Raw genomic sequence first — 22,839 nt, forward strand, 5'->3', positions numbered from 1 at the left:
CCCCCTAAGTCTCCTGACTCAGCTGTGGGCAGCCTTGCTCTTCCCGTAGGGCTTCCGCCAGGGTGGGGGTGGGGGTCCAGCTCCTGCATGGGGCCCACAAGCAGCAAACAGGAAACAGGAGAACAAAACCGCTCCCTGGCTGACACAGGGACCGCCCCAGGCCTCACCCTCACCCTTCCGCCTCTCTGTCTCCCTCAGTGATCCTACCCACCCTAGGGTCCTCCCTCTATCCCCCTTCCTCTCCCTCCACCTCCCCTCTGCTCCCTCCGTCCCCACTCTCCTCTCTCCCACTGCTCCAAGTTCACCTGCCTCCTTCTCCTCCCTTAGCCCCTCCACCTCCCCTTCCCTTTCTAGACCAAGTACCTCTCACATGGGCCACCATCCTGGCAGGTCTTCCCTGGAACAGTGGATGACAGGATGGGGGTGGGAAGAGGGAGTCCGACTCTTGGGTTTCCCTTCTGGTAGCTCCTCCCAAAAGGCTCAAGCCTGTGACTCTTCCTCTCAGACTCCTCCTAGATTTGGGAGCCGGGATGGGTTAGAGCCATACCCATTCCTTGGCCACTGGCTAGGATTCCCCAATAAGATCCAAAATAGAAATGAGTGGCTTTGGGGTTGGTGGCCCTGTACTGTCATAGCAAACAGTGTTCTTGGTTCTTGTTTTCTTCTCTACAAATTGGGCCACAGCAATGGCCCTGGGCCACAGTGAGTGGCTGTAGTGCATGTTCTTTATAAACAGTCAAGTGTGATAGAAATGGTGGTGATGATTCCACACACACTAGCCAAAGCCCCTGCCAGCCCACCCCAGAAAGGGGAAAGGGCCTGGGAAAAGAGAGAGAGCCAGGACAGGGGAGGAGGCCAGGGCCTGGCATTCACATGGGGCTTCTTGTCTGACACATTTGGAAGGTGGGCTAGGGGCCAGCTTGGAGTCCATTGTAGGCTCAGTGGTGGTCCCTCTGCTACAGCTAATGGGCAGGGGTCATAGGGAAGATGCATAGAACAGTTCCCCATGGAAGTGAGGGGGTGGGGGCTCCACTTATAGCCTTGGGGTGTACCTAATCACTTTGGCATGGGGTGTAGAGTGGGCACAGTGCTCTGTGCTGGGCAGTGTATGTGAGAGACCTGAGTGGACTTGACAGAGATGCATGGAGGAGTGGGCTCTGCAGGACGTGCCTGTCAACCGGCTGACTGCATGGGGTGGGTAAGTGGGGTCTATGGGGTCTGTTGGGGTCTGGTGTATCTTCAGGAAAATAGTGGGTATGCTGACCAGTGTGTTTCTGTGGGGTATGTGGACAGAGGATATCAGGGGGATAGGTGCGTGGCGCAGCCTGTACGAAGAAGGGAGGATGTTGACGTGTGGTGTGTGCAGCTCTGTGAGGCACCTGCAGTGCACGTGTGAATGTGCTTCTCTTCTCTGGGAGTATGAAGCTGGCCGTGCGAGTGTGTTCTTAAGTGTTCAAGGTGTGTGGTTTGGGTAGTGTGTGAGTTTTTGTGTGCGCGGGAGAGTGTCGAGTACGTGCATGCCTGTGCGGGACGTACAGTGCTTTTGGCGCGTGTGGGTGTGTGAGTGTGTGGGTGTGTGGGATCCGGGCGGCCGCGCACAGGGGCCGCCCCAGAGGGGGAGGCGTCTGCCCTGCGCTACTCGCCGGCGTGTCCCAGCTCCGGCGCCTTCAGCCAGGAGGCGCGGGAGGCGCGGCGCCGCTCCAGCCGTCCTGCCGCCATCCGCGCGGGCCGTTCGTCCCCTCGGGGCTCCGGGGCCCCGGGCCCGTGGCTCCGGGGGGCAGGCAGGGACCCCCGGGGTCCGCCTGCCGCCCGGGGGGCCGAGAACGCCTCCCGCTGGGCGCCGAGCAGCGGCCGCGGGGCCCCGCGCGGCACGCCCCGCTCCGGAAGCCAGGCCCGGGGCTCGCTGGGGCCGGGGCGGTGGCCGGGCACGAGGGCCCCCGCTGGCTGCGGCGCTCGTGGGCAACGCCGTGTGGCGCGTGGAGCGCGCGGGGGCCGGGGGCTGGCGCTGGGAGCGCGCCGTCGGCGTGGACTGCAGCGCCCCGGAACCGCGCTGCCTCTGGCTGCCCTACCTCGGCCACAGCGACCGCCGCGCGCCCGGTTCGCGCGGGGCCAGGGTGAGCAGGGTGGGGGACCGGGGCCAGGGCCGATCTTGTCAGGGCTGAGGGGCCAGCGGGTCACCCCCTTCCCTGAGACCTTACAGCGGTGTGCGCCCTGCATTCCGGGATTGAGGTCCTTGGACTGGGGAGTGTTTGAAGAGTTGAGAGATCGGATGAGAGTGGCAAGGTTAGTGGTGTGGAGCTTTTCCAGAGGTGCTAGATGAGAATCGACAGTGTGGATGGTGGCCTCCAGTTGTCTCAGCCCTTTAGGTTTGCAAGCAGTGGAAGGATGGTAGGGACCTACTTGTCGTAGCGACTACGGGGCATCTAGGAGCGGTCAGTTAGGCACCGCTAACAGTGGTCACCACCCCACTTTCCCCCGAAGGAACTCTGAACACGGGGCACTCCGGGGTTTCCTAGTGGGCAAGGAGGCTGAGGTGGCAGAATGGGCCCCAGCAGGTAGTGAGTGCTGTCTGTGTGAGGCCGGTGGGGCTGGGGGCAGTGTTTCTGATGTCCAGGATCTACCAGGCTGGTAGGGCATGAGTCACAGTGGGCACCATGCCCAGCCTGAATACTGTGCTTTCTGCAATGACCTCTTTATGCTCCTGGGGGGAGGAGCAGGACTCCTGGGTTCTAGTTCCTAGTGTTGCCAACCCACCACTCTTGCACTTGGGTCTAATCTGTAGCCTAGGGCCATCTGCCTTTCTATCATTAGTTGGTATTTCTAGATGTCTCTTTCCTGACATGAGGGTGGCTGTGTTTGGAAATAGATTTGAGCCAGGGGAATTTAATCAGTAGTGTCCCTGGGCCCCCTGAGTGTTTCCCTCTTCTTCTCCTTGTCTCTGTGGCTGCATTAGAGAGATAGAGTTGGGGTTGTTTGTGAGCAAATTCAATTGCCTTTCTAATTTTCATTGCTGGGTCTTTCTGTTTTTATATCTATCACCTCCCTTCCCCTCAGGATGAGAGCAAGACCCAGTGTTATCCCGGGTCAGAGGGGAGGAGAGGAAATATGTATGTATAATGCATGAAGGATTGCGGTTAAATCTAAGGAAGAACTTCCTACAGGGGAGTTGCCCATTCTAGCTGGGTCTGTGGTGTCTCCTCTTCAAGCTGGGGTGTGGCAGGGGGATTACTGACATTCCCAGGGGCCTAGTTGGAAGAGGTGGAGGAAGGGGGCCTGGAAGGAAAGAACAGAGGAAAGAGAGAGGCAGAGATAAGGGAGGGGGTGCCAGTTCTGCTTGGGTTAGGAGGGAACTGTGAGAGGAAGGCAAGCCCACTGTCCTGGATTACAGGCAGGTGCCCCCAGGGAGTGGCACCCCCAGGCAGCTGGCAGCTCCAGGCAGGATATGTACAGGGGAAGAGGGGGGGGGGCGTGCGGGGACCTGTCCCAGCCACTTCTCATCACCGGGGCAGCTGGTGGCTTAAACCTTAATCCAGGACACTAGCAAAACAATGGGCCCTGCAAACAGCCTCAGCTCTGAGCCTGGGTGAGGGGTGGGCAGGGGGCCCACCCACACTGGGGAGGAACAGGGGTTTCTGTAGGAGGGGCAGCGAAGGGGCTGGTCCCCCAGGTCCTCTTCTCTCCCTGATCAGTTCCTTGCCAGCTCAGCAGAGATAGGAAATCCAGGGGATTTCAGACAGCAGAATTTCCAAAGAATTTTCTCTTTGTTCCCTGGACCCCCATGGGGTATGGGAGTCAGTGGAGGATACCGGGCTTTAGTGACAAGTAGGAGCTGATGGGACACCATTGGATTTCCTGTCTGATTCTGGCTTCCTGTACTGGGGTGGACCAGTTTTTGCTTGGACTCTTCTGGGGATGGGGAGCTTACCACCCTAAGTCTGCCCCAGACTGTATCACATCTCGTGTTAGATCACGTGTTTGAAACTCAGCCTTCTCGTACCTTCTACCTGGCTCTGTCATCTGGGATAAGGGCTGGGTACGAGTGCTGGCTGGGCCTCCATGGGATGTGTGAACAGGAAGGTGGGTTGAGGCTTTGATGAACTTCTTAGCATACCTGCACTGGGGTGGCAGGTGTTTTGGGGCTTCCTCCAGCTATTGGAAGGGGAGCTTTATAATGAAGTGCAACCTCCTTTCCCCAGAACTGGGGGGCTTCTTTCCTCAGTCCCCACGCCCCCAGTCTTTCTCCCCTTAGTGCAGGTTCCTGCTAGAGCCAAGGACTACTGAGGATGCTGAGGAGGTCGAGGGCTGCTAAGGGTATGGGGGAGGCTTTTTGCTATTTAGGGCTTTGGCTGAGGGGTGACAGTTTCGGCTGACTGATGAGGGAGGGTGGGTGGGCAGGGGGAGGCCTCCTGGCTTTTCCTGTGACAGCTTCTCCTCGGCTCCCTTCATCTCCATTTGGTCACCCTGTGCAATTTCTCTAATGCCCTCCGATCACCCACTGGTCTCTGTGTCCAAGAAGAAGACCTGAAGGGAGTCTTCCTCAGACAGTCTGTCCTCTGCCTTCTGCCCCAGAAACAGCCCCTTGTGCTCCACTAAAGCCTTGATTTCAGATCTTGGGGAATCCCAAGTACTTTAGCAGGTTGGAAGAGGGAACCCCCCCTCCGCCTCCGCCACTTCCCTGTGAATAAGCCAGGCCTGTGGGCTGGACTCTGGGACTTCAGGAAGTCCCTTCAGTTGTCTGATGTCCCCACTGCTCTCTTGCAACTCTTGGTCCTCATGTGTTCCCGAAGCATATGTCTGTGTGTTTGTCTGTATGTAGGTGTGTCTCTGGGCTTTGTGCATGAGTAAGACTGTGCTTATGTGCCTGTGTGTGTGTCCATGTAAGCATATGTGTGTGCTCATCCACGTGTGCATTTGCATGTGCGCTTGTCTGTGTGTTTGTGGCATGTTCTGTCTGCACAAGCGTATGTGACAGTGTGTGTAGGTGCATGTCTGTATGTGCCCATGTCTGTGTGTATGTGTGGGTGTGTGAGAGTTGCAACTGTTCAGAGAGCAGCAGACCTCTCCTGCATGGGAAGGCTGTGTGTGCAGCACCTGGTACATAGTAGATGCTCATCAAATGTTTGCTGAACTGAAAGAAGGCCTGGTTTACAGCCAGTTATTCCCCTAGGGGTAAAGGCATCAAGAGGAGGCTGAGGTGAAAGCAAGGAAGAACTCTTGGGCTGATGATGGTGGGAGGGGAAGGAGTTGGGGGTAGGAAGAGGTCAGGCAGAAAGGCTCTCTGGGGCTTCAGACCCTGACAGTCCCTCTCAGGTCCTGGGCTGGAGGCAGGGTGCAGAGGTCTGAGGGCTGGGCATGCAGCACTCATCCTGTCTCCCTGTGCTCCCACAGCTGCCTTTGGGCCCACGAGATGGGTGCTCTCCTGGGCGCCCCCTCCCCTGGCAGGGGCCGAGGACACTGCTGCTGCACAAAAGTCTCCAGGATGGCTTTGGTTTCACCCTGCGCCACTTCATCGTGTACCCACCCGAGTCTGCCGTGCACTGCAGCCTGAAGGTATGCCTAGCTCTCCACTGTCCTCACTGTCCCTGGGAAGCTTGATGGGGGAGAGTGATTCCTTTGCCCACTAGTCCCTCTCAGAGAAGAAGTCTTTCCTGGGACTGCTGACTCCCTTCTGCTGAGGCCTGGGAGGAAGGCTGCTGGGAAGCCGTGCCTGCTGGGGCTGGGACATTTGTACCATGGGACAGTGGTCAGAGCTCCTAACCACTGTGGCCTGGGTCTTCTCAGGAAAAGGGATGGTGGGGAGCCATAATGCTCCCTGTCCTACCCCCAGACCTGGTCTCTGGAAAGTGAAGAAATGCCTTGGAAAGATGGAGTTCCTGGGATTCTTGTTTCTAACCTGGGTCTGCTGTCCCTGTTCCCAGTCTGTGCCATCAAGGAACCTATCTCTCAACACACTTCCTTTTTTGAGGGGGTGGGTACCAGGGATTGAACCCAGAAGTGCTTAACCACATTTGGCCACATCCACATTTTGATGTGGCCAAAGAGCCACATCCTCAGCTCTTTTTTGCATTTTACTTAGAGATAGGATCTTGCTAGTAGCTTAGGATCTTGCTCGTACTTAGGGCTTCGATAAATTGCTGAGGCTGGCTTTGAACTCGTGATCTTCCTGTCTCAGCCTCCCAAACCACTGGGGTTACAGTTGAGTGCCACCATGCCCGCCTGGCTCAACACACTTCTGAGACCCCTCCCAGAGTGCCCCAGACCCATGTTGGCCACAGCTCTATATGCTGGAAAGGGAGGGTGGCACAGGATTTTAGTCCTTGTACAACTCCTAACTCATTGTGGGGTCCAGGTTCTCTCTCCTCCCTGGCTCTTTCTCCTGCAGTAACCTTAGGGCATGTGTTGCCTTGATCACTAGGAGCCCTTCTCACCCTAATATAAATGTCAAGTTCAGAAACCAAGCCCCCTCAGTCCAACCCAAGGCTGAGGGCTGAGAGGGAAGGGCCTGGAGAGTGCAGAGGAGTGGAGGAAGAGGGTAGAAGGTGATCTAGGCAGCAACCAGGGCTCGGCACCAGGGCCCTGCCCCCTCTTCCTCCTCTTTTCTTATAGAGAGGGAGACAGATTTATGTCCAAGTCAATGAACCCCTTTCTCCCCCTCCCCCAGGGCTGAGATCAGCCTGTACAGCTGTTGGGGGCTTCTCCCTTGGGGACCTTGGTCCCACCTGCCAGAGAACTAAGGCATTAGATTTCACTGTGTGCTTCTATGTCTCTGTGCACGCGTGTGAGCATGGTGTGCTGGGCATGGACTTGCACGTGTGTCTCTTGGTATGTGTGTAGGATCTGTGAATCCATGGCATGTGCATATGTCACTGTGTAGCTCTCACTCATGCCTGAATCTGGGGTGCCTGCAGAGCCATTATTGGCTGAAGGTGCGTTGGGCACAGAGGTGGGGGCAATGGTGTGTGGCACTGCTCTATACTTTGAAGCACAAGAACACCAGCCCTGTAATTCCCCAGAACCCCCATCCTTCCTTCCCTTCTTCTTGGCCCCTGCCACCTTCTCCCAGGGGACCCTGCTGAGGGGTGACAGCAGCAGAAGCATGTGCAATAGTCCTTGTGGTGAGCTCTTCCTCCCCTGGAGGAAGACCAGGGGCAGGACCAACGAGGGAGGGCTCCATCCTTTTTCCAGAACCTGCACAGGGCTTGGAGGGGCCCTTGGCCTGGAGGCAGGAGGAGGCCGAGTGCTCCCCACCTTCCTGCTGCTGGCCTGGGAGCCCGCAGGGAGCCCAGCCGTCCAAACGCATCCGTCTGCCTTTGCCACCGGCCCTCTGCTGTCAGCTCACATCAGCTGGCATGCACCCCACCGAGGAGGCAGGGCAGAGGACCTGCTCTCCAGCAGCACCATGGCCTTCCTGCGGCCCACTGTGTCCTGGCTGGGTGCCAGTGAGTCCTGAGTTCCGACTCTGACTCTGCCAGTGAGTTTCTGATTGGCCTTGAACAAGTCACAGCCTGTTGTCTGTCAAATGGGTGTATCTGTGGAGAGTCGGACAAGATGGGGCTGAAGGCTCAATCCAGCTCTGAAATGCCATATATTGCTGGTTTGGCCTTTCTGACCTCCTTTCCCTCAGTCCTAATTCTTCCCCAAAGCCACTGCCCTGTCACCTCCACAGGATTTGGTTCCCAGGGCCTCCCAGTGGACCCCTAGCACCTAGCTACCAGAATTCTCTGCCCTGCTGGTACCCATTCTCTTCCACAAAAGCACCCTCACCAGTTCCCTCTTCTCACCTTTCAAACCTGAATGTTTTAGTCTGATCTCTGTCACTTGTTGGTATTGACCTTCTTCTTTAACCTGGTGGATCCAGCCCTCACTTGCGCTTGTTGATTCCTGCCACCAAGCATTGCACACTCCATTCCCCTCCCCCAGAACACTTTCTCCCTGCCACTCTCAAAGCTGTCTTAAGATCCCCTCTCCCAGAGAACTGCTAATCAGTCCTTCCTGCTCATTCTGCCCCATTCTCTGAGAGCGATAGCACTGTTTGCACTTGTCACCCCCACTTATCTGTGTCTGCTTGGGTCTTCTGTGTTGAGTGAGTGGAACCTCCTCCCTTGACCTTGGATTTTCCCAAGGGAAGGGGACATGGGTCCCACGTGGATTGGGGTTCCCAGACAGCTAGGATGCTGGGGTGGTGGATTGGCCAGTGCTGGTTTGGCATGTTTCTGGGGAACTTGGCCTGGAAATTGGCACTCCAGCTGATAGCCCTCCCACCCACTTGCTGCTGGCTAGTTGAAAGGAGATAAGGGGGAGCTTGGAGGGGCCCACCCAGTGAAGCTGGCCTTCCCCTGTGCTGCCCCTGCTGCTGAGGGCTAAAACCAGGGCCACACCCATTTCTCTGTTCCTTGCAGGAGGAAGAGAATGGAGGTCGAAGAGGGGGAGGAGGAGGAGGAGGAGGTAAGGAGGCCTGGGGGTGGGGCTGGCTGGACTCAGCCTCCAACATCTATTTCCCTTCTGTTCCCCGCAGTCCCCCCATCTGCCTCACTTCCACTAATGTTCCCGTCTTTCTCTTTTCCTGTGTTCCTGGCCTGGCCTACTCTGGGTCTCTTCTCCTCCCTCCCTGCCTTCTCTCTTTCCTCATGCTCATCTCCCTGTGGGCCTGTCCCTTCTGCAGACGTCTGATACCGTGGATGGCAGATGGGTACCTGCCACCTAGTCCCTGTCCTCCCTCTAGTTGCTTTCAACACAGACCAAGGCCCAGGTGGGACTGCAGGACCTGGGGACCAGTGGTAGGGTACACCAAGAAAAAGTGCTTCCTTGTGGATAGAGTGAGGTCCTGGAAGGAGGGGCGGGGGGTGAAACCTTTGTTAGATGGGGGCTGAACTCCCTTGCTGTCACCCTTGCTTCCCCAAGGGTACCTTGCCAGATTCCAGGCTCCCCCCAGTATTTAAAGCACAACTCCCTAAGCAGGCAAACTTCCTGCCCTGCCCTCGGCTTCTGCAGGCAGCCGTGGGGACACTGTCTTCCTGAGTCAGAAGGAAGACATAGGCTATGGGGGAGGAGTCAGCTGCTCTAGAACAGGCCTACAAACAGCAGAGAGTGTAGCTGCAGTGCAGTGCCCCCAGGCCCCCAGGGTTCCCAACCCTGGGGAAGGGGTGGTTGGGTGGGAGATGTGTTGGTGTGTCCCTAGGCCTGTGGTGTGGACATTTCTGTGTGTGTGTGTGTGTGTGTGTGTGTGTGTGCGCGCGTGCGTGTCTTCCCTGCCCATGTCTTCAGGACCTGATGATGTGGACCTTTTACACGCCACCCTTTGGTTTGTCTTGTGACATGGGTGTGCGCGTGCGTGCGCTGAGGGGAGAGACTCTGTCTCCCTAAGTAGACAGTAGACAGTGGGCTCTGGAAGGTCAAAGACTACATCTCCACTTCCTAGGTAGCTTGGTTTCTAGAACATGATAGAGATGTGGTGGGCATTTATGGGGCTTCTCTACGTGTTTGTGAAAGTTTTCACTCTCCTGCTGCGGCCTCTTGTCTGGCTCTGCATCTGTGGCCCTATTCACAGTGTCCTGTGGATGTGTGAGTCTGTGTATGCTTGTGTCCATGTGAATGTGATCATTCTCTGAGTGTGTGTCCCCTGTGTGTGTAACTGTGCATGGGTGTGACCTTCAGCAGCCACCCCCAGTTAACCTGGCTGATGCCCACCAGGACCCTCCTCCCGGCACCGCCTGGAGCCCATGGATACCATCTTTGTCAAGAATGTGAAGGATGATGGCCCTGCCCACAGGGCGGGGCTTCGCACAGGTGAGCTGACCTAGTTCCCTGGCTCACTGTACCCTCACTGTGGTTAGGGTGGGATTCTTGGGTCCAAGTTGTTGGGGAGGCCCTGTCCTCCCATTGTCAACCATACCTTGCACAGAGGTAGTCAATGGGGCCATTGATACCCCTTGACTCCTTACACAAGTCCCTACTCCTTGTCCACAGGAGATCGGCTTGTGAAGGTGAATGGGGAAAGTGTCATCGGGAAGACCTACTCCCAGGTCATAGCTCTGATCCAGAATAGGTGAGCATCCCCCGTCTTCCTCCTTCCATAGGAGATCCCAGCCCACCCTACCCCCTTGGTCCTAGTGGGCTAGGAATCCTGTTTTCCCAGATCTTCTTGCCTGACCCTCTGCCCTGTCTCTGTAGTGATGATACCCTGGAACTGTCCATCATGCCCAAGGATGAGGACATCCTCCAGCTGGTGAGTCCTGTGGCTGTGGTCTGCATGGAGGCATCTGAGGCCAGAGGCAGCATATGGTCCTTCTCCTTGGGCCCTCACTCCTGCATTGGCCCCTGTGAAAGACAGAAGGAAACATAGCCTGACATTGCCCAATTGGGGCTGCCAGGCCCATCCCTGGGCTGGGGCTTGTTGTTGCTTCATTCAGGGATGCTCTGAGCTAGGGAGAGGGGAGGTGCTGGCCTTGGCAGGCAGGATTACTGCCAGGGTATCTGGAAGGAGGGTGGCCTGGTGGGCTTTGCCAGACTGGCATGTTCTCATTAGCTCCTATGAGAGACACCTGTTGCCCATGTCCCTCCCTGTCTGGCCCCAAGTGAGAGTATCTCTGTAGGCATTTACACATACACACACCAAATACCCCCCCCCCCAGTGCACTTATCACACTCCACCCTTGTCGTGGGCACCATTCATACACAGGCAGAACATACCAGGTACACAACACAGCTGCACAGTACTACCCTTCCTGTAACACACCATACTTTGCAGTATGCCGTGACACACATGCACCCCTCCAGGCCCAGGCCACAATACAGACAATCCTCAGTGCCACCTCAGTCCACCCTCAACATCACTATCTGCCACAATCCCTCTGCCTAATGCTCAAGACCTCACGACACACTTACTAGCACCTCTGTTCCCTGCGGCACAAACACTGCTGATTATCACAATGTATATATTTGGACTTCTTGCCACCATGACACAAATGCCCACTGGCGTGTTATCACAACATGCATATCCACGAACATGCCCAGCCCACCTCAAGCACCTGTGCTCAGCAATATTGCAGGATCCAAAATTGACACGCTGAGACTGCTCAGTGGTAGAGTACTTGCCTGGTGTGCTCAAGGTCCTGGGTTCAATCCCCAACATCTCCCCCTCCACAAGAAATAACATAAAATAAGAAACTCAAAATATGTACACTGGGGATGTGCATTCTGACCCGTCCCCACCTCAGCGTACCTGGAATGAGTACAACACAGAGCTGGTCACCGTGGGAGATGCTACAAATGCTGCATGGAGCACACCTGGAGTCCTGTGCCCAGAACCCAGGGCAGTCCTCTTTGTCCAGTGCCCAGTTCCCTGGTCTTATGGGTCCCAGCCAGATGCCAGCTTGCTTGCCCCTGAGGTCTCTGCCCCCCAGGGGCGGCTGAGGGCCAAGCCCCAAGGCCTGGGCGCTGCCGTGCTGGCTTCTGCCCTGGACGTGCTCTTATAATCACTGTAATCACAGTGTCACATTTGGCATCATGCCCCTCCGGGAGCCTCCACCCCTGACCTCAATTGTCCCCTTGCTTTTCTTGGGGAAGGGGAGAAAAGAATGGGGTCTCAGAGAGACAGGTGACTCACCCCAAATCTCAGTGGTCCAGCCTCCCCCAGGCTGAGGCGAGACCAGTTTTGAAAGGGCCACAGGGAGGGATACCCCCCACTAGCTGGCAGGGGCAAAGAGTGGGAAGTCTTGAGCTCCGCTATCCAGGCTTCAGTGGGCTGGCAGCCCCAGATGTCAGCATCTGGGGGCCTCCACTAGCCGCCCCCATCTTGGCCAGCCAGAGGGTGGGGCCCAGGCATTCCTGTGGTTGGGAGCCAAGGCTGGAGGCCAATCAGGCAGCGGCAGCTGCTGACGCCACAGCCAAGCTCGGCCCCTCCACACCCATCCTCCCTCACTCCCTCCTCCTGCCAGCCCGCCTAGAGAGCCGGTGGGGGCCCGGGAGCCGCCGGCCGGCTGGGAGGGCAGACAGAGGGGACCAGAGCAGCAGCTGTGTGTGTCGGGGGGGTTAGCCAGGCGGGGGGCGCAGGGCTGGCAGGATGCTGCCGCTGCCACTGTGATGCAAGGAGCCCCGGGAGCCGGCAGGATGGCAGGAGGGAGAGGTATGTGTGTCCCCAGCCCTGTGTGTGCCGGCTGGAGGGGCTGAGTGTGCGGGGGTGTGGTTAGCTGGTCCTCATCACATGATGTTTGTGTCTGGGACTGGAGGGGTAGTTATGTGTGTGTGTGTCTCATTGTGTTGGCTGTGCGAGTGTCTCGGGGTGTGTATCTTCCTGTGTCTCCTTGTGGTGCGGTGTGTGTGTTTGGGTTTGCCCTCCTTTGATAGTTCACCCTGAGATAGGCCCCTGGTCGCTCATCCAGGGCTGGGCTGGGCCAGGGCCACAAGGCTGCTGTCCCTGGGGGCCGCCTCCTTTTTTGGTCGGGCCCAGGCGCCAGCCCTGTCACTCCTCAGCAATGCAGCGTCAGCCTCAGCAACCAGCGCCAAATTCCAGGCCTAGGGGTGGCAGAAGGTGGCCTGAGGCCCGTTAGCCAGTCGGGCTTCTCCTCTAAGCTGGCCTTGAGGGAGCAGGAGATGGGCAAGTTCATCTTTACCCTGGTGGCTTAGGAGCCTTTCCTAGCTCCCCATCCATGGGTTAGAGGGACCTCAGGCTCTCTAGCCTCCACCCACCCGCAGCCCACCCCACCCTGGACACACCCCTCTGCCTGCTTTCTTCCCTGACATCTGCCACCTTGACTAGTCTCTACTGGGGCTTCCCAGCTCCACCCAAGGGGCTGTGGGCATCACTGAACATAAAAGAAGCAGGGAGGAGGCAGAGGCCAGGCTGGTGGGAGGACCCCAGGAAACAGTTTACGGCTAAAGTCTGTCCTCGTCGTAAGTCTTAGAGAAATCCCAGCTCTCTTTCTGGAGAGAGTGTGTGTCTCTGTCTCCAAGGCCTCTTCTTTGTCCTCCCTGGGCTCTCGAGCCCACCCTCCTGCTCTTACCCACTCCACATGCCCCTGCTTAGTTCTCTCCCTTCAGTGCCCTTCTGAAGACCTGGACCTCCTAGAGTTGCAGGAGCCCTGCCTAGTGGGACCTGTCTGGCTGTGCTCACCTGCTTCTGTGTCTCTGGCCAGGCCTACTCCCAGGACGCCTACCTGAAGGGAAACGAGCCATATTCTGGAGAGGCCCGCAGCATCCCAGAGCCACCCCCACTCTGCTACCCTCGAAAGACCTACGCCCCGCCGGCCCGGGCGTCTGCCTGGGCCACTATGGTGCCTGAGCCCATCTCAGCACTGCCCAGTGACCCTCGGAGTCCTGCTGCCTGGAGTGACCCAGGGCCCCGTGTCCCACCTGCCACCCGTGCCCATCTGGACAACTCTTCCTTGGGGATGAGCCAGCCCCGCCCCAGCTCTGGTGCCTTCCCCCACCTCCCCTCGGAGCCCCGGACATCCCGTGCCTTCCCAGAGCCTGGCAGCCGGGTGCCCCCCAGCAGACTGGAGTGCCAGCAGGCCTTGTCACACTGGCTGTCGAACCAGGTACCCCGCAGGGCGGGGGAGAGACGGTGCCCAGCCATGCCACCCCGGGCCCGCAGTGCCTCCCAGGACCGGTTGGAGGGCGTGACTACCCACCGCCCGTGGCCCTGCTCCACCTCCCAGGATGCGTTGAGCCAGCTGGGCCAGGAGGGCTGGCATCGAGCTCGCTCAGATGATTACCTGAGCCGGGCCACCCACTCTGCTGAGGCACTGGGACCAGGAGCACTCGTGTCACCTCGCCTTGAGCGTTGTGGCTGGGCTTCCCAGCGTCCATCTGCCCGTACCTCTGCCTGCCCAACTCGGGACCTGTCGGGACCCCAGGCTCCACCCCCACCTGGCCTGCAGGGCCTGGACGACATTGGGTACATTGGGTACCGGAGCTACAGCCCGTCATTCCAGCGCCGGACTGGCCTCCTGCATGCACTCTCCTTCCGGGACTCACCCTTTGGGGGACTGCCCACCTTCAGCTTGGCCCAGTCCCCTGCATCGTTCCCACCAGAGGCCTCAGAACCACCCAGGGTTGTCCGGCCAGAACCCCACACCCGGGCCTTGGAGCCTCCTGCTGAGGATCACCGTGATGAGGTGATCCTGAGGCAGAAGCCTCCAACGGGCCGCAAGGTCCAGCTGACTCCTGCCAGACAAATGAACCTTGGATTTGGGGAGGAGTCCCCAGAGCCAGAGGCCAGTGGGCGAGGGGAGCGCCCAGGCAGGAAGGTGACCCCTTTGGCCACTACTGAAGACTCCCTGGCTTCCATCCCCTTCATTGGTGAGTAAGGGTGCGGGCGGCTGTCCGTGTGCTGCTGTACCCCACCCACCTGTCCACCAGGCACAAGGCTCTGGGCTAGGTGCTGATAGGATGTTGTGTTTTCCTGTTCCATCCGTCCATTCAACCCTCTGTCCATCCACTCTTCTGTCATCCTTTTTTCCATTCTACCTCCCATTCATTTATCCTTCCAGCCACAATTCCATCTGCTCTCCCACCTCCCTCCTTCCTTCCATCTGTCTATTATTTCCTTCCCTCCCTCTCTTTCCTGCTCTCATTCATTCATTTGTTCCTTTCTCCTTTTTATCCACTCATTTGCCATTCTTTCCTTGCCCTTCTCTTCCTTCTTGCTTCCATGCTTCCTTTGTATCTTTCATTCTTTGTTCCTCACCTTTACCTTCCATCTTTCCAACGAATATTTGTGTCTGGCCCTGAGCTAGGCTCCAGGGTCTCCTGGGGGGCTAGAGGGTCAGACAGAACCAGCCAGAGGTGGGATGGGTGTGGTCTAGGGAGTCCAGGAGGACAGGGAAGGGCTGTGTGGGGTGTGGTAGGCACAGAGAGAATGTTGGAAAAAGGACTTTTTTTTTGTACCAGGGGTTTTGAACCCAGGGGCGCTTAACCACTGAGCCACATCCCAGCCCCTTTTTATTGTTTATTTTGAGATTGGTCTCACTAAGTTGCTAAATTGCTGAGGCTGGCTTTGAACTTGAGGTTCTTCTGCCTCAGCCTCCCCAGTCACTGGGATCACAGGTGTGTGTCACCACACCCAGCGGAAAATGGACATTTTGACTAAGATTTGAAGGATGAGGAGTTAAGTGTATGGACAGATGTTCGGGGAGAGAGCCGGGAATATGCAAATTCCTCGGGGTGGGAAAGGCAGGATGCTCTTCCTGCAGCCTTCTGGTTCAAGATGTCTTGTCAGTTGTCAGGGCTTGGACTTCACCTTGAGAGCAGGGGAGACACTGAAGTCTACACCCCCATATTGGGAATGGGGGGCAGGAAGAGCAGGAAGCCGGGTTGCAGCTGAGGGAGTGAGGGATTAGCGGCCCGAGGCAGGGTGGAGAGATGCCTTCTGTAGCTGTCAGCCAGGGAAGACCGAGGGACTGAGGGCAGCTGTCATATATTCTGGGTCTGATGGGGAGAGACAGCTTCTGCCCTGAGGAGCTCCCAGTATGAGGGGTAGACACACCCCTGACCTGGGGGAGGCATAATTCATGCTTTCAGAGAGACCCTTAGTCTGATGGGGAGACAGGAGTCCCTGAAGCTTCCACTATGAGAGGGGAATACTGGCTCTGCCTTCAGAACCTGTTCTAAGGAAGCGGCTTATTCCCATCTCAAGGTGTCCTCCATATGAGGCAGAGGCTCAGCCCCGGCTGAGGAGAGAGAGTCCCTAATCGGTCTTGTGGGCAGGTCACCCTGGGCGGTGGGTATGGTGTCAGCACAGCCTGCAGTGCTTGCGGAGCCTGTGAGTGTGCTCTGAGCCTGATGCACAGGGTGCCGGGGTTGAAAAACCAGGGTGGGACAAGCAGGTCAGTCTTCTGCCACCTTCACATTTCCCTTCCTTCATGCACAGATGAGCCCACCAGCCCCAGTATTGACCTCCAGGCCAAGCATGTCCCTGCCTCTGCAGTGGTCTCCAGTGCCATGAACTCAGCCCCTGTCCTGGGCACCAGCCCGTCTTCACCAACCTTCACCTTTGCCCTGGGCCGCCATTACTCCCAGGATTGCAGTGAGTGCTCCTTGCTCCCCGACACCCATCTCCCCAGCTGCTCAGTCCCCAGAGGCCTCTGCTGGGCCTGTGGCCTGGTGTCTGTTCTCTTCCATCTGGGGCCCCATGGGGAGAGTCACCTCCTGGCCTGGCCCAGAAGGGAGGGCTCTAGGGACACTCCCGACCTGCTGCCCCTCTGACCTGAGGCCCAACGTGGGTGGCTTTGCAGGCAGTATCAAGGCTGGCCGCCGTTCCTCATACCTGCTGGCCATCACCACGGAGCGCTCCAAGTCCTGTGATGATGGGCTCAACACCTTCCGCGACGAGGGCCGGGCACTGCGGTGAGGCTTTGTCTAGGTGTGGGTGGGGCCGCCACAGCCACCCTGGCCATCTTCTCCTGAGGCTAGACCTTGGGGTCTGGTGGGTGACAAGAGAGCGAGATCCTTCCTGTGCTTCCCACACCTTCACCTTCGATCCTTGTTCCCCAGGCGCCTGCCAAACCGTGTACCCAGCTTGCGGATGCTTCGGAGCTTCTTCACTGATGGGGTGAGCAGCAAGAGTGCGTGTGAGTGTGTGAGGGTGTTGGGGAGGGCTGGAGGCCTTGGCATGGGTTCCAGGCCTGTGCCTCCTATGACCTGAAGTGAGCCACTCAGGTCCCTTGTTCCTTGCTTCCTGCACCCCTGACTGTCCCAGCACTCGTGTGACCCACCCTCCTCATGCAACGTCACCACTTAACAAGGCTGCACCTCCCACCCCAGGACACTGCTCTTGTCATTGCCCTTCCCCCAGAGAGCCCCTTTCTCATCTCCCCTTAACTGTGTGACTCACTTTTTCACTCTCCTCCAGATTTTTTAGGCCTGCTCTGAACTTTCAGCCTCCGCCCCTGGCATTTCACGTCTCCCCTGGCGATACTGTGTTCCTCAGCACTGGGGCATTACCAGTCCCCCCTGTCTTCTTACCTGCTGGGCTCCCAAGCTAGAACACGAGCTCCCGAGGGCAGGGCTTCCTGCTGGGTCCCCCTATTACCTGCCACTGTGCCTGCCCAGAGGCACTGCTGTTGTTTTCATGGTGTCTTCAGGGGACCCAGTGAGATTGATGGAGAGGCTGGAGTTGCCACCCTCTACACCCGGGAAGACAAAGGATCTGGTCTGTTGTGGCTGCTTTTTCTTTAATTTTTTTATTTTTTATAATAATTTATATAATTAGTCATAAATGGACACAACACCTTTATTTTATTTTTATGTGGTGCTGAGGATTGAACCTCGTGCCTTACATGTACTAGGCGAGTACTCTACCACTTGAGCCACATCCCCAGCCCCGTTTTTATTTTTTATTTTGAGGTAGGGACTCTCTAAGTTGCTTAGGGCCTAGCTAAATTGCTGAGGCTGGCTTTGAACTCTTGATCCTCCTGCCTCAGCCTCCTGAGCGGCTGGGTTTACAGGTGTGTGCCACCGTGCCTGATTGTTTATGAACTGGAAAAGCCATTGTGATCTCAGACTCTCGTATCTTTGGTTAGTTCAACACCTTGCAGATATTGCCACCTGGCTTACTCTTTTATCACTTCCTCAGCTTACTTAACTCTCCCTTGACATGTCACTTCTGATGCTGGAGTCCTGTTGACACTATCGCTTCCTCTGTTTAACTCCTTGTGGACATGGCAACCTGCTCCTCTCACTCAGTTCTTTGTTGATGTTCCCACTTCCCCTGTTTACTTAACTCCTTGTTGACACGATCTCTTCCTCTGTTTCCTTAATTCCTTTTAGGCTGTAAAGTTAAAGGAGGTTCCAGATTGGCTTTTTTAGCGTGGTGAGGCATGTGGTCTGGTGGCGTGTCACACACAGCCTTTCCTCCTTTCTGGCTTCTTCATTACGTCTCATGACCTCAACACAAATGGCCCAGAGAGAGAGGAAGCAAGGCCTCTGGGGTTACAGCACGTCAGAGTGTAACCCGGACATACGCCAGGCCCTGGTGGCTGCAAGTGCTGTATGGGGTTCCTGAGATGCTGGTACTGTGGGAGCCACCCTAAATTGCCCTCTGTTGTGTCCTTGCAGTCTCTGGATAGCTGGGGCACTTCTGAAGATGCTGACGCCCCTTCTAAGCGACACTCAACCTCTGACCTCTCAGATGCAACCTTCAGCGATATCAGAAGAGAAGGCTGGTTGTATTATAAGCAGATCCTCACCAAGAAGGGGAAGGTGAGATGGGCGGAGGAATGAGCTGGGGGCGGATGGAGGCTGGCTCCTGTGGAACTCTCCAGCTCCTCGACACCTACCTGCCCTGCACCACCCTTGGAGCCAGGAAAAAAAAAAAAAAACAGCTTAGATTGTAGCATGTAGCATGAAGGATGAAGGTTAGATGCTGGGAAGGATTCTGGGTGTGGGGGGGTACTTAAAGAACTCATAAAAAAGAGATTAACAGGAGAGGAGGTCTTTGTTGTGGGATGGATCTCATCAAATGATGTACTACCAAAACCATCCTGAACGATCCTTGGTTGGCAGATAACCCTGCAAATGGCCACTGGGGCTCACAAAAAATGAGGAGCCAAGGCCAAGGTGATCCTTATAGGGAAGTTGAGGTCGAGAAGAAAACAGAGGCCAGCCTTTTCAGGGCTTCCTCGGACCTGCAGAGGGTTCAGTCTTTATCTTAAAGGCAATTGAAAATCCCTGGGGCTCTTCAGGGAGGGAGTTGCAGCTTTAAAATGACCGTTTCCTGGGGACAAATAATAGAGGGGCCACCCTGGAGGCAAGAAGACCATTAAAAACCAACGCAGAGATCCAGGTGAGAGACAGGGGGATATGTACTGGGGGTCTTGGGGAGGTGGTGGGGAGAGTGCTGGAGGGAGAACAGGTAAGAGCCTGAAGAGAGAAGGTGGTTCCCAGCTCCCTGGGGCATGAGCCTAGGTCGGTGCCCTGAGCTGGGAAAAAGCCAGGAGGGAAGGTGGTTTCTGCAGCCCTTAGCTGTCCCTGTAGTCTACCTGCTCAGAGCCAGCGGAGTGGTTAGGACAAACCTAGTTTTGACTCTCGATGACACTGCATATTACTCTGAGGTCTTGAGACTCACCCACCTGTGACTCAGTGTCCTGATCTGTAGGTGGAGTTGACAGTAATCTCCACTCCTACATGTGTTGCTGGGGATTAAATGAGCTGATCGAAGTTACAGGTTTACCCAGCACCTGCACCTGGGAGCTGCTGTTCTGCCTTCCTGCCATTACAGGCCTCTCGGTGTCAGAGGGGAAGAGTCCAGGGCCTCTGTGAGTGCCAAAATCCAGGGGTGTTCAAGTCCCTTATATAGAATGGAGTAGTGTCTACATATAACCTACACACATGCTCCCACACACTTTAAATTCCCTCTAGATGACTTATACTGCTTAATACAATATAAATGCTATACAAATAGTTGTTATACTCTAATTGTTTATGGAATAATGACAAGAAAAAAGCCCATACATGTTCAGTATAGACACAGGTTTTCCTTAAATATTGTTGATCCACGGTTGGTTGAATCTTTGGGCATGGAACCCGTGGATATTGAGAACTGACCGTATTTGAATTTTCCACCCTGCCCCTGGGGATCTTGTGGTCCCTTGGAAAGAGCATGAGCTCTGAGACAGACAGACTCTGAATTTCTGCCCAGCCGTATTATCAAGCATATGGCTTTGGCACCCCTTTAACTACCCTGTGCCTCCCTTTTCTAATCTGGAAGATGGGGACAGATTATTCTACTCCAAGGGAGATTGTGAGGATGGAGTGTGACTGACGTATGGTCCAGGCAGGTCTGATACTCACTGCTGGTGAGCACTAAGCACCCTCTGCTTGGGGATCTCTGTTGAAGTTCTAGAAATTTAGGGTGAGGGAGCCCTCCCAGCCCTGCCCTCCCAGGGTTCATGACCATCCAGCAGAGAAAACTCATGTTGCCAAATAGTGACAAGTGTCTAGACTGTCAGGATGGGGGGTGTAGAGGCCTCTGCAGGGTAGGGTGGGAGTGGGGGCAGGTTTCCAAAGGGCTGAGACATGAGACATGAATCCACGCTGCAGAGACGGGAGGAGTGGCCTGGGCTTAGACGCCCTCTTGGCAGGTCTGGGGGAGAGGCGGGAGGTGTGCTAGAGCAGGCTGCCTGGAGAGCCCAGGGCAGGAGGTGGGAGATAAGGTGGGGAGTTGGGTGGTTGCCAAAGCACATGGGGCCAGACACCCAGGGAATGCCTGTCTTGGGTTTAAGGTGGGCATGGAGTGGGGAGATAGGGGACAACAGTTGTGTCTGTGACAGGAGACAGTGTTGTTACTGTTATCTAGGTGAGCAAGGGCCCTGTTCGAGTCCAGACATTGGGTCAGGAGGAGGTGACCATTTAGAGAGAAATTCTAAGGGAAGGGTGGCCTGGGCTTGCTGATGGCCTGGATGTGCAGAGGAAGGAGGAGGAGGCAGGTGGCTCCTGGCTTCCTGGCTTGGGCTGTGGGAGAGGTGGAGGGTGTTAGGACCCTCCCCTGAGACACTGGGCATTTGAGGAGCAGGTTTGGGGAAAGGGGTTCTGTTGAGACCATGTGAAGTCTGAGGGCCCTGGGGACATACCCTGGCCGGCCAAGGTATCCTGGGCACAGAGATTCTTAGGAGACAAGTGATACTGGGGAGGCTCCCCTGGAGAGGGCCTTTGTCTATCCTGTGTACACAGGTGCCTGTGGCAGTAGGAACAGGGAAACAAGGCAGTGGACCCATCTGAGCCTTGAGAGATAGTGGGGGGTGGGAGGTGGGGCAGGCCATGGAAACCAGAAAGAGCCAGCAGGATGGCAGTTAGACCAGGAGGGGGGACCTGGGAGGGGGCAGGGGCAGCTGCGTGAGGTGAGCAAGAGGAGCTGTTGCGACAAAGCCTTTCAGAAGCCACTTGAGTGTCCTCCTGAAAGCAGCTGGCTCCTCCTCCCAGGTGCTCTGTCCCCAGCTCCAGGGCCCCTGGCAGCCCAGTTTCAGAGTTTCCTGGGCAGGGCTGGGAACTGGCCCCTTCTTGTTCACTGACCAATTCTAGAGGATAGGGGCTTCTAGTCCCTTGTTGGCAAAAACCCAATGTTGCTTGTCTCCTGGGTGTCATGACCTAGCAGTTAGGGGAAGGGTCTTTGAGTCAGCTTCAGGCTTTCCGTCTGTCCGGGGCCTGATGCCATCTGCTCCAGCAATCCCAGCCTCCTCGTGTACCCTCCACCTCACCCCCTCACCAGTTCTCAGCCTCCTGCAGAGACCACTGACTGTCAGTATGGGGAGGGTGTGACACATCCTTAAGCCCTAGAGCTGGCATTTGAGCTGGATGTGGCCATGGAGGCTTGTCAGCATAACCCTCAGGTATTCTCAGGGTCACTGGTGCCAGGGAGGGGGCTTGACTTGTCCAAAGTCATCCAGCTGGTTTAGTCCCCTGGTGATGGTGTTGGGGGCGGTCTTGGTTCCACCTCATTCTTAACACTAAAATCCTTCTTGGAGGAGAATTCTGGTAATTTTATTGTTAGGACTGCCATCTCTACTTTGAATGTCCCTGTCCTGGCCCAGCAGTGCTGGATGTTGAGCAGGCTTGCAGCTTGGGATCAACCCTAGGGGAGTCACCCTGCCTTGGTCTGATGGAGCACCTGCCCTCAGGCTGTGCCAAGGACCATTGATTTGGTAAATACTGATGAGCACTTGCCCTGCACCAAGCCCTGGGCTCTGGGCTCTGGGCTGTGAGGCATGGAGGTGAGGAGTCAGAAGAGCTCCCTGCTCCTTGGAGCTTGCCATTTACTGGAGAAACTGGAAACCAGAATGAGCTGAGATCGGAGTGGGTGCTCAGAGAAAGTGAATGGGGGGGAGATGGTGTGTGTGGGGTGAGTGCCTTTAGAAAAAAAATGGCCAAAGGCGGCCTTATTGAGGAGGCGATGTCTGTTATCTTGGAGCTCAGATCTGAGGGGTGAGAAGGAGGCAGTGACATATGAGAAAAATGAGAAGAAGGGGCCCAGGGAAAAGGAGCTGCCAGTGCAAAAAGTCCCCCCAAAAGGAAACGCAGGACGGCTCACTGTCGAAGCCCTGTGTCTTGTGAGTGGGTTTGGGGTGGGTAGGACCACACTGCAGAGGACCTTCAGTTTGGTTCAATGCTCTCAGGAGAGAATGTTTTACAAGGAGAGACATCCTTTCCTTCACCTTTGGAAACGACCATGCAGCTAAGGGCTACAGAGTGGGCTGAGGAGGTGAGTAGGGCCTGGAAGGTCTTTGTTATGGTCTAGAGGAGAGTTTTTGATGATGTGGACACAGTGGTTGTGGCAAAGGCCATAGCACAAGTCGGGCGCAATGGTGCACACCTGTAGACCCAGCGACTTGGGAGGCTGAGGCAGGAAGTTTGCATGAGCCCTGGAGTTTGAAACCAGCCTTGGCAACATAGTGAGAGCCCCATCTCAAAACAAAGCAAAACAAGCAAACAAACAAAAAAGTGGCGATGTGTGACACTCTTGAAAGCTGAACAGTCGTTCTGATGAGTTCGATGTCAAGGGCGAGGGAAAGGGAGGAGTCAGGGGCAACTCCCAGGTTTCGAGGCAACTGGGTGGATTGACTGAACTGGAAAGATGGGGGCAGGTGGAGAACAGGTTTGAGTGTTTGGGTCACGTGCCCTGTCATAGTGAGCAGGGAGCGTGTGAAGTGCCTGTGGGACTTGTAGGTGGAGACACTGAGTAGGCTGTGGGAAGTTTAGAACCAGGCTGGGGCAGACAGACGGCGGGCCAGGGCTAGACATTTTGGAACCACCATCAACAGATGGACTGGGTTTAAAGCCAGGGCGTGGATAGTGGCCCTGTGAGCGGCGTGCAAGGAGAGGAGGGCCCAGGAGAAGCTCAGGAGCTCC

The 22,839-nt window shown here is 56.3% G+C and overlaps 1 protein-coding gene across 5 annotated transcripts in view; it reads left to right on the forward strand.

Annotated features, from left to right (window-relative positions):
- Positions 1-22,839, forward strand: part of ARHGAP23 (Rho GTPase activating protein 23) — a 72,797-nt gene that overhangs the window by 19,852 nt on the left and 30,106 nt on the right. For 2 of the 5 annotated variants that reach the window (XM_081272667.1, XM_081272668.1), the window contains exons 1-11: positions 1,664-2,114; positions 5,389-5,550; positions 8,400-8,445; positions 9,691-9,786; positions 9,967-10,045; positions 10,171-10,225; positions 13,134-14,298; positions 15,869-16,024; positions 16,233-16,344; positions 16,492-16,549; positions 18,055-18,198. In XM_081272667.1, coding sequence (XP_081128793.1) covers positions 9,720-9,786; positions 9,967-10,045; positions 10,171-10,225; positions 13,134-14,298; positions 15,869-16,024; positions 16,233-16,344; positions 16,492-16,549; positions 18,055-18,198 — 1,836 coding nt within the window. In that variant the 5' untranslated portion in view covers positions 1,664-2,114; positions 5,389-5,550; positions 8,400-8,445; positions 9,691-9,719. Of the gene's footprint in view, positions 1-1,663; positions 2,115-5,388; positions 5,551-8,399; positions 8,446-9,690; positions 9,787-9,966; positions 10,046-10,170; positions 10,226-11,836; positions 12,125-13,133; positions 14,299-15,868; positions 16,025-16,232; positions 16,345-16,491; positions 16,550-18,054; positions 18,199-22,839 lie in introns of those variants that run through there. The other 3 variants (XM_081272669.1, XM_081272670.1, XM_081272671.1) reach the window with 2 other exon arrangements.

Source organism: Spermophilus citellus, assembly GCF_964194105.1.
Source record: "Spermophilus citellus genome assembly, chromosome: 17".
NCBI classification, from domain to species: Eukaryota; Metazoa; Chordata; class Mammalia; order Rodentia; family Sciuridae; genus Spermophilus; species Spermophilus citellus.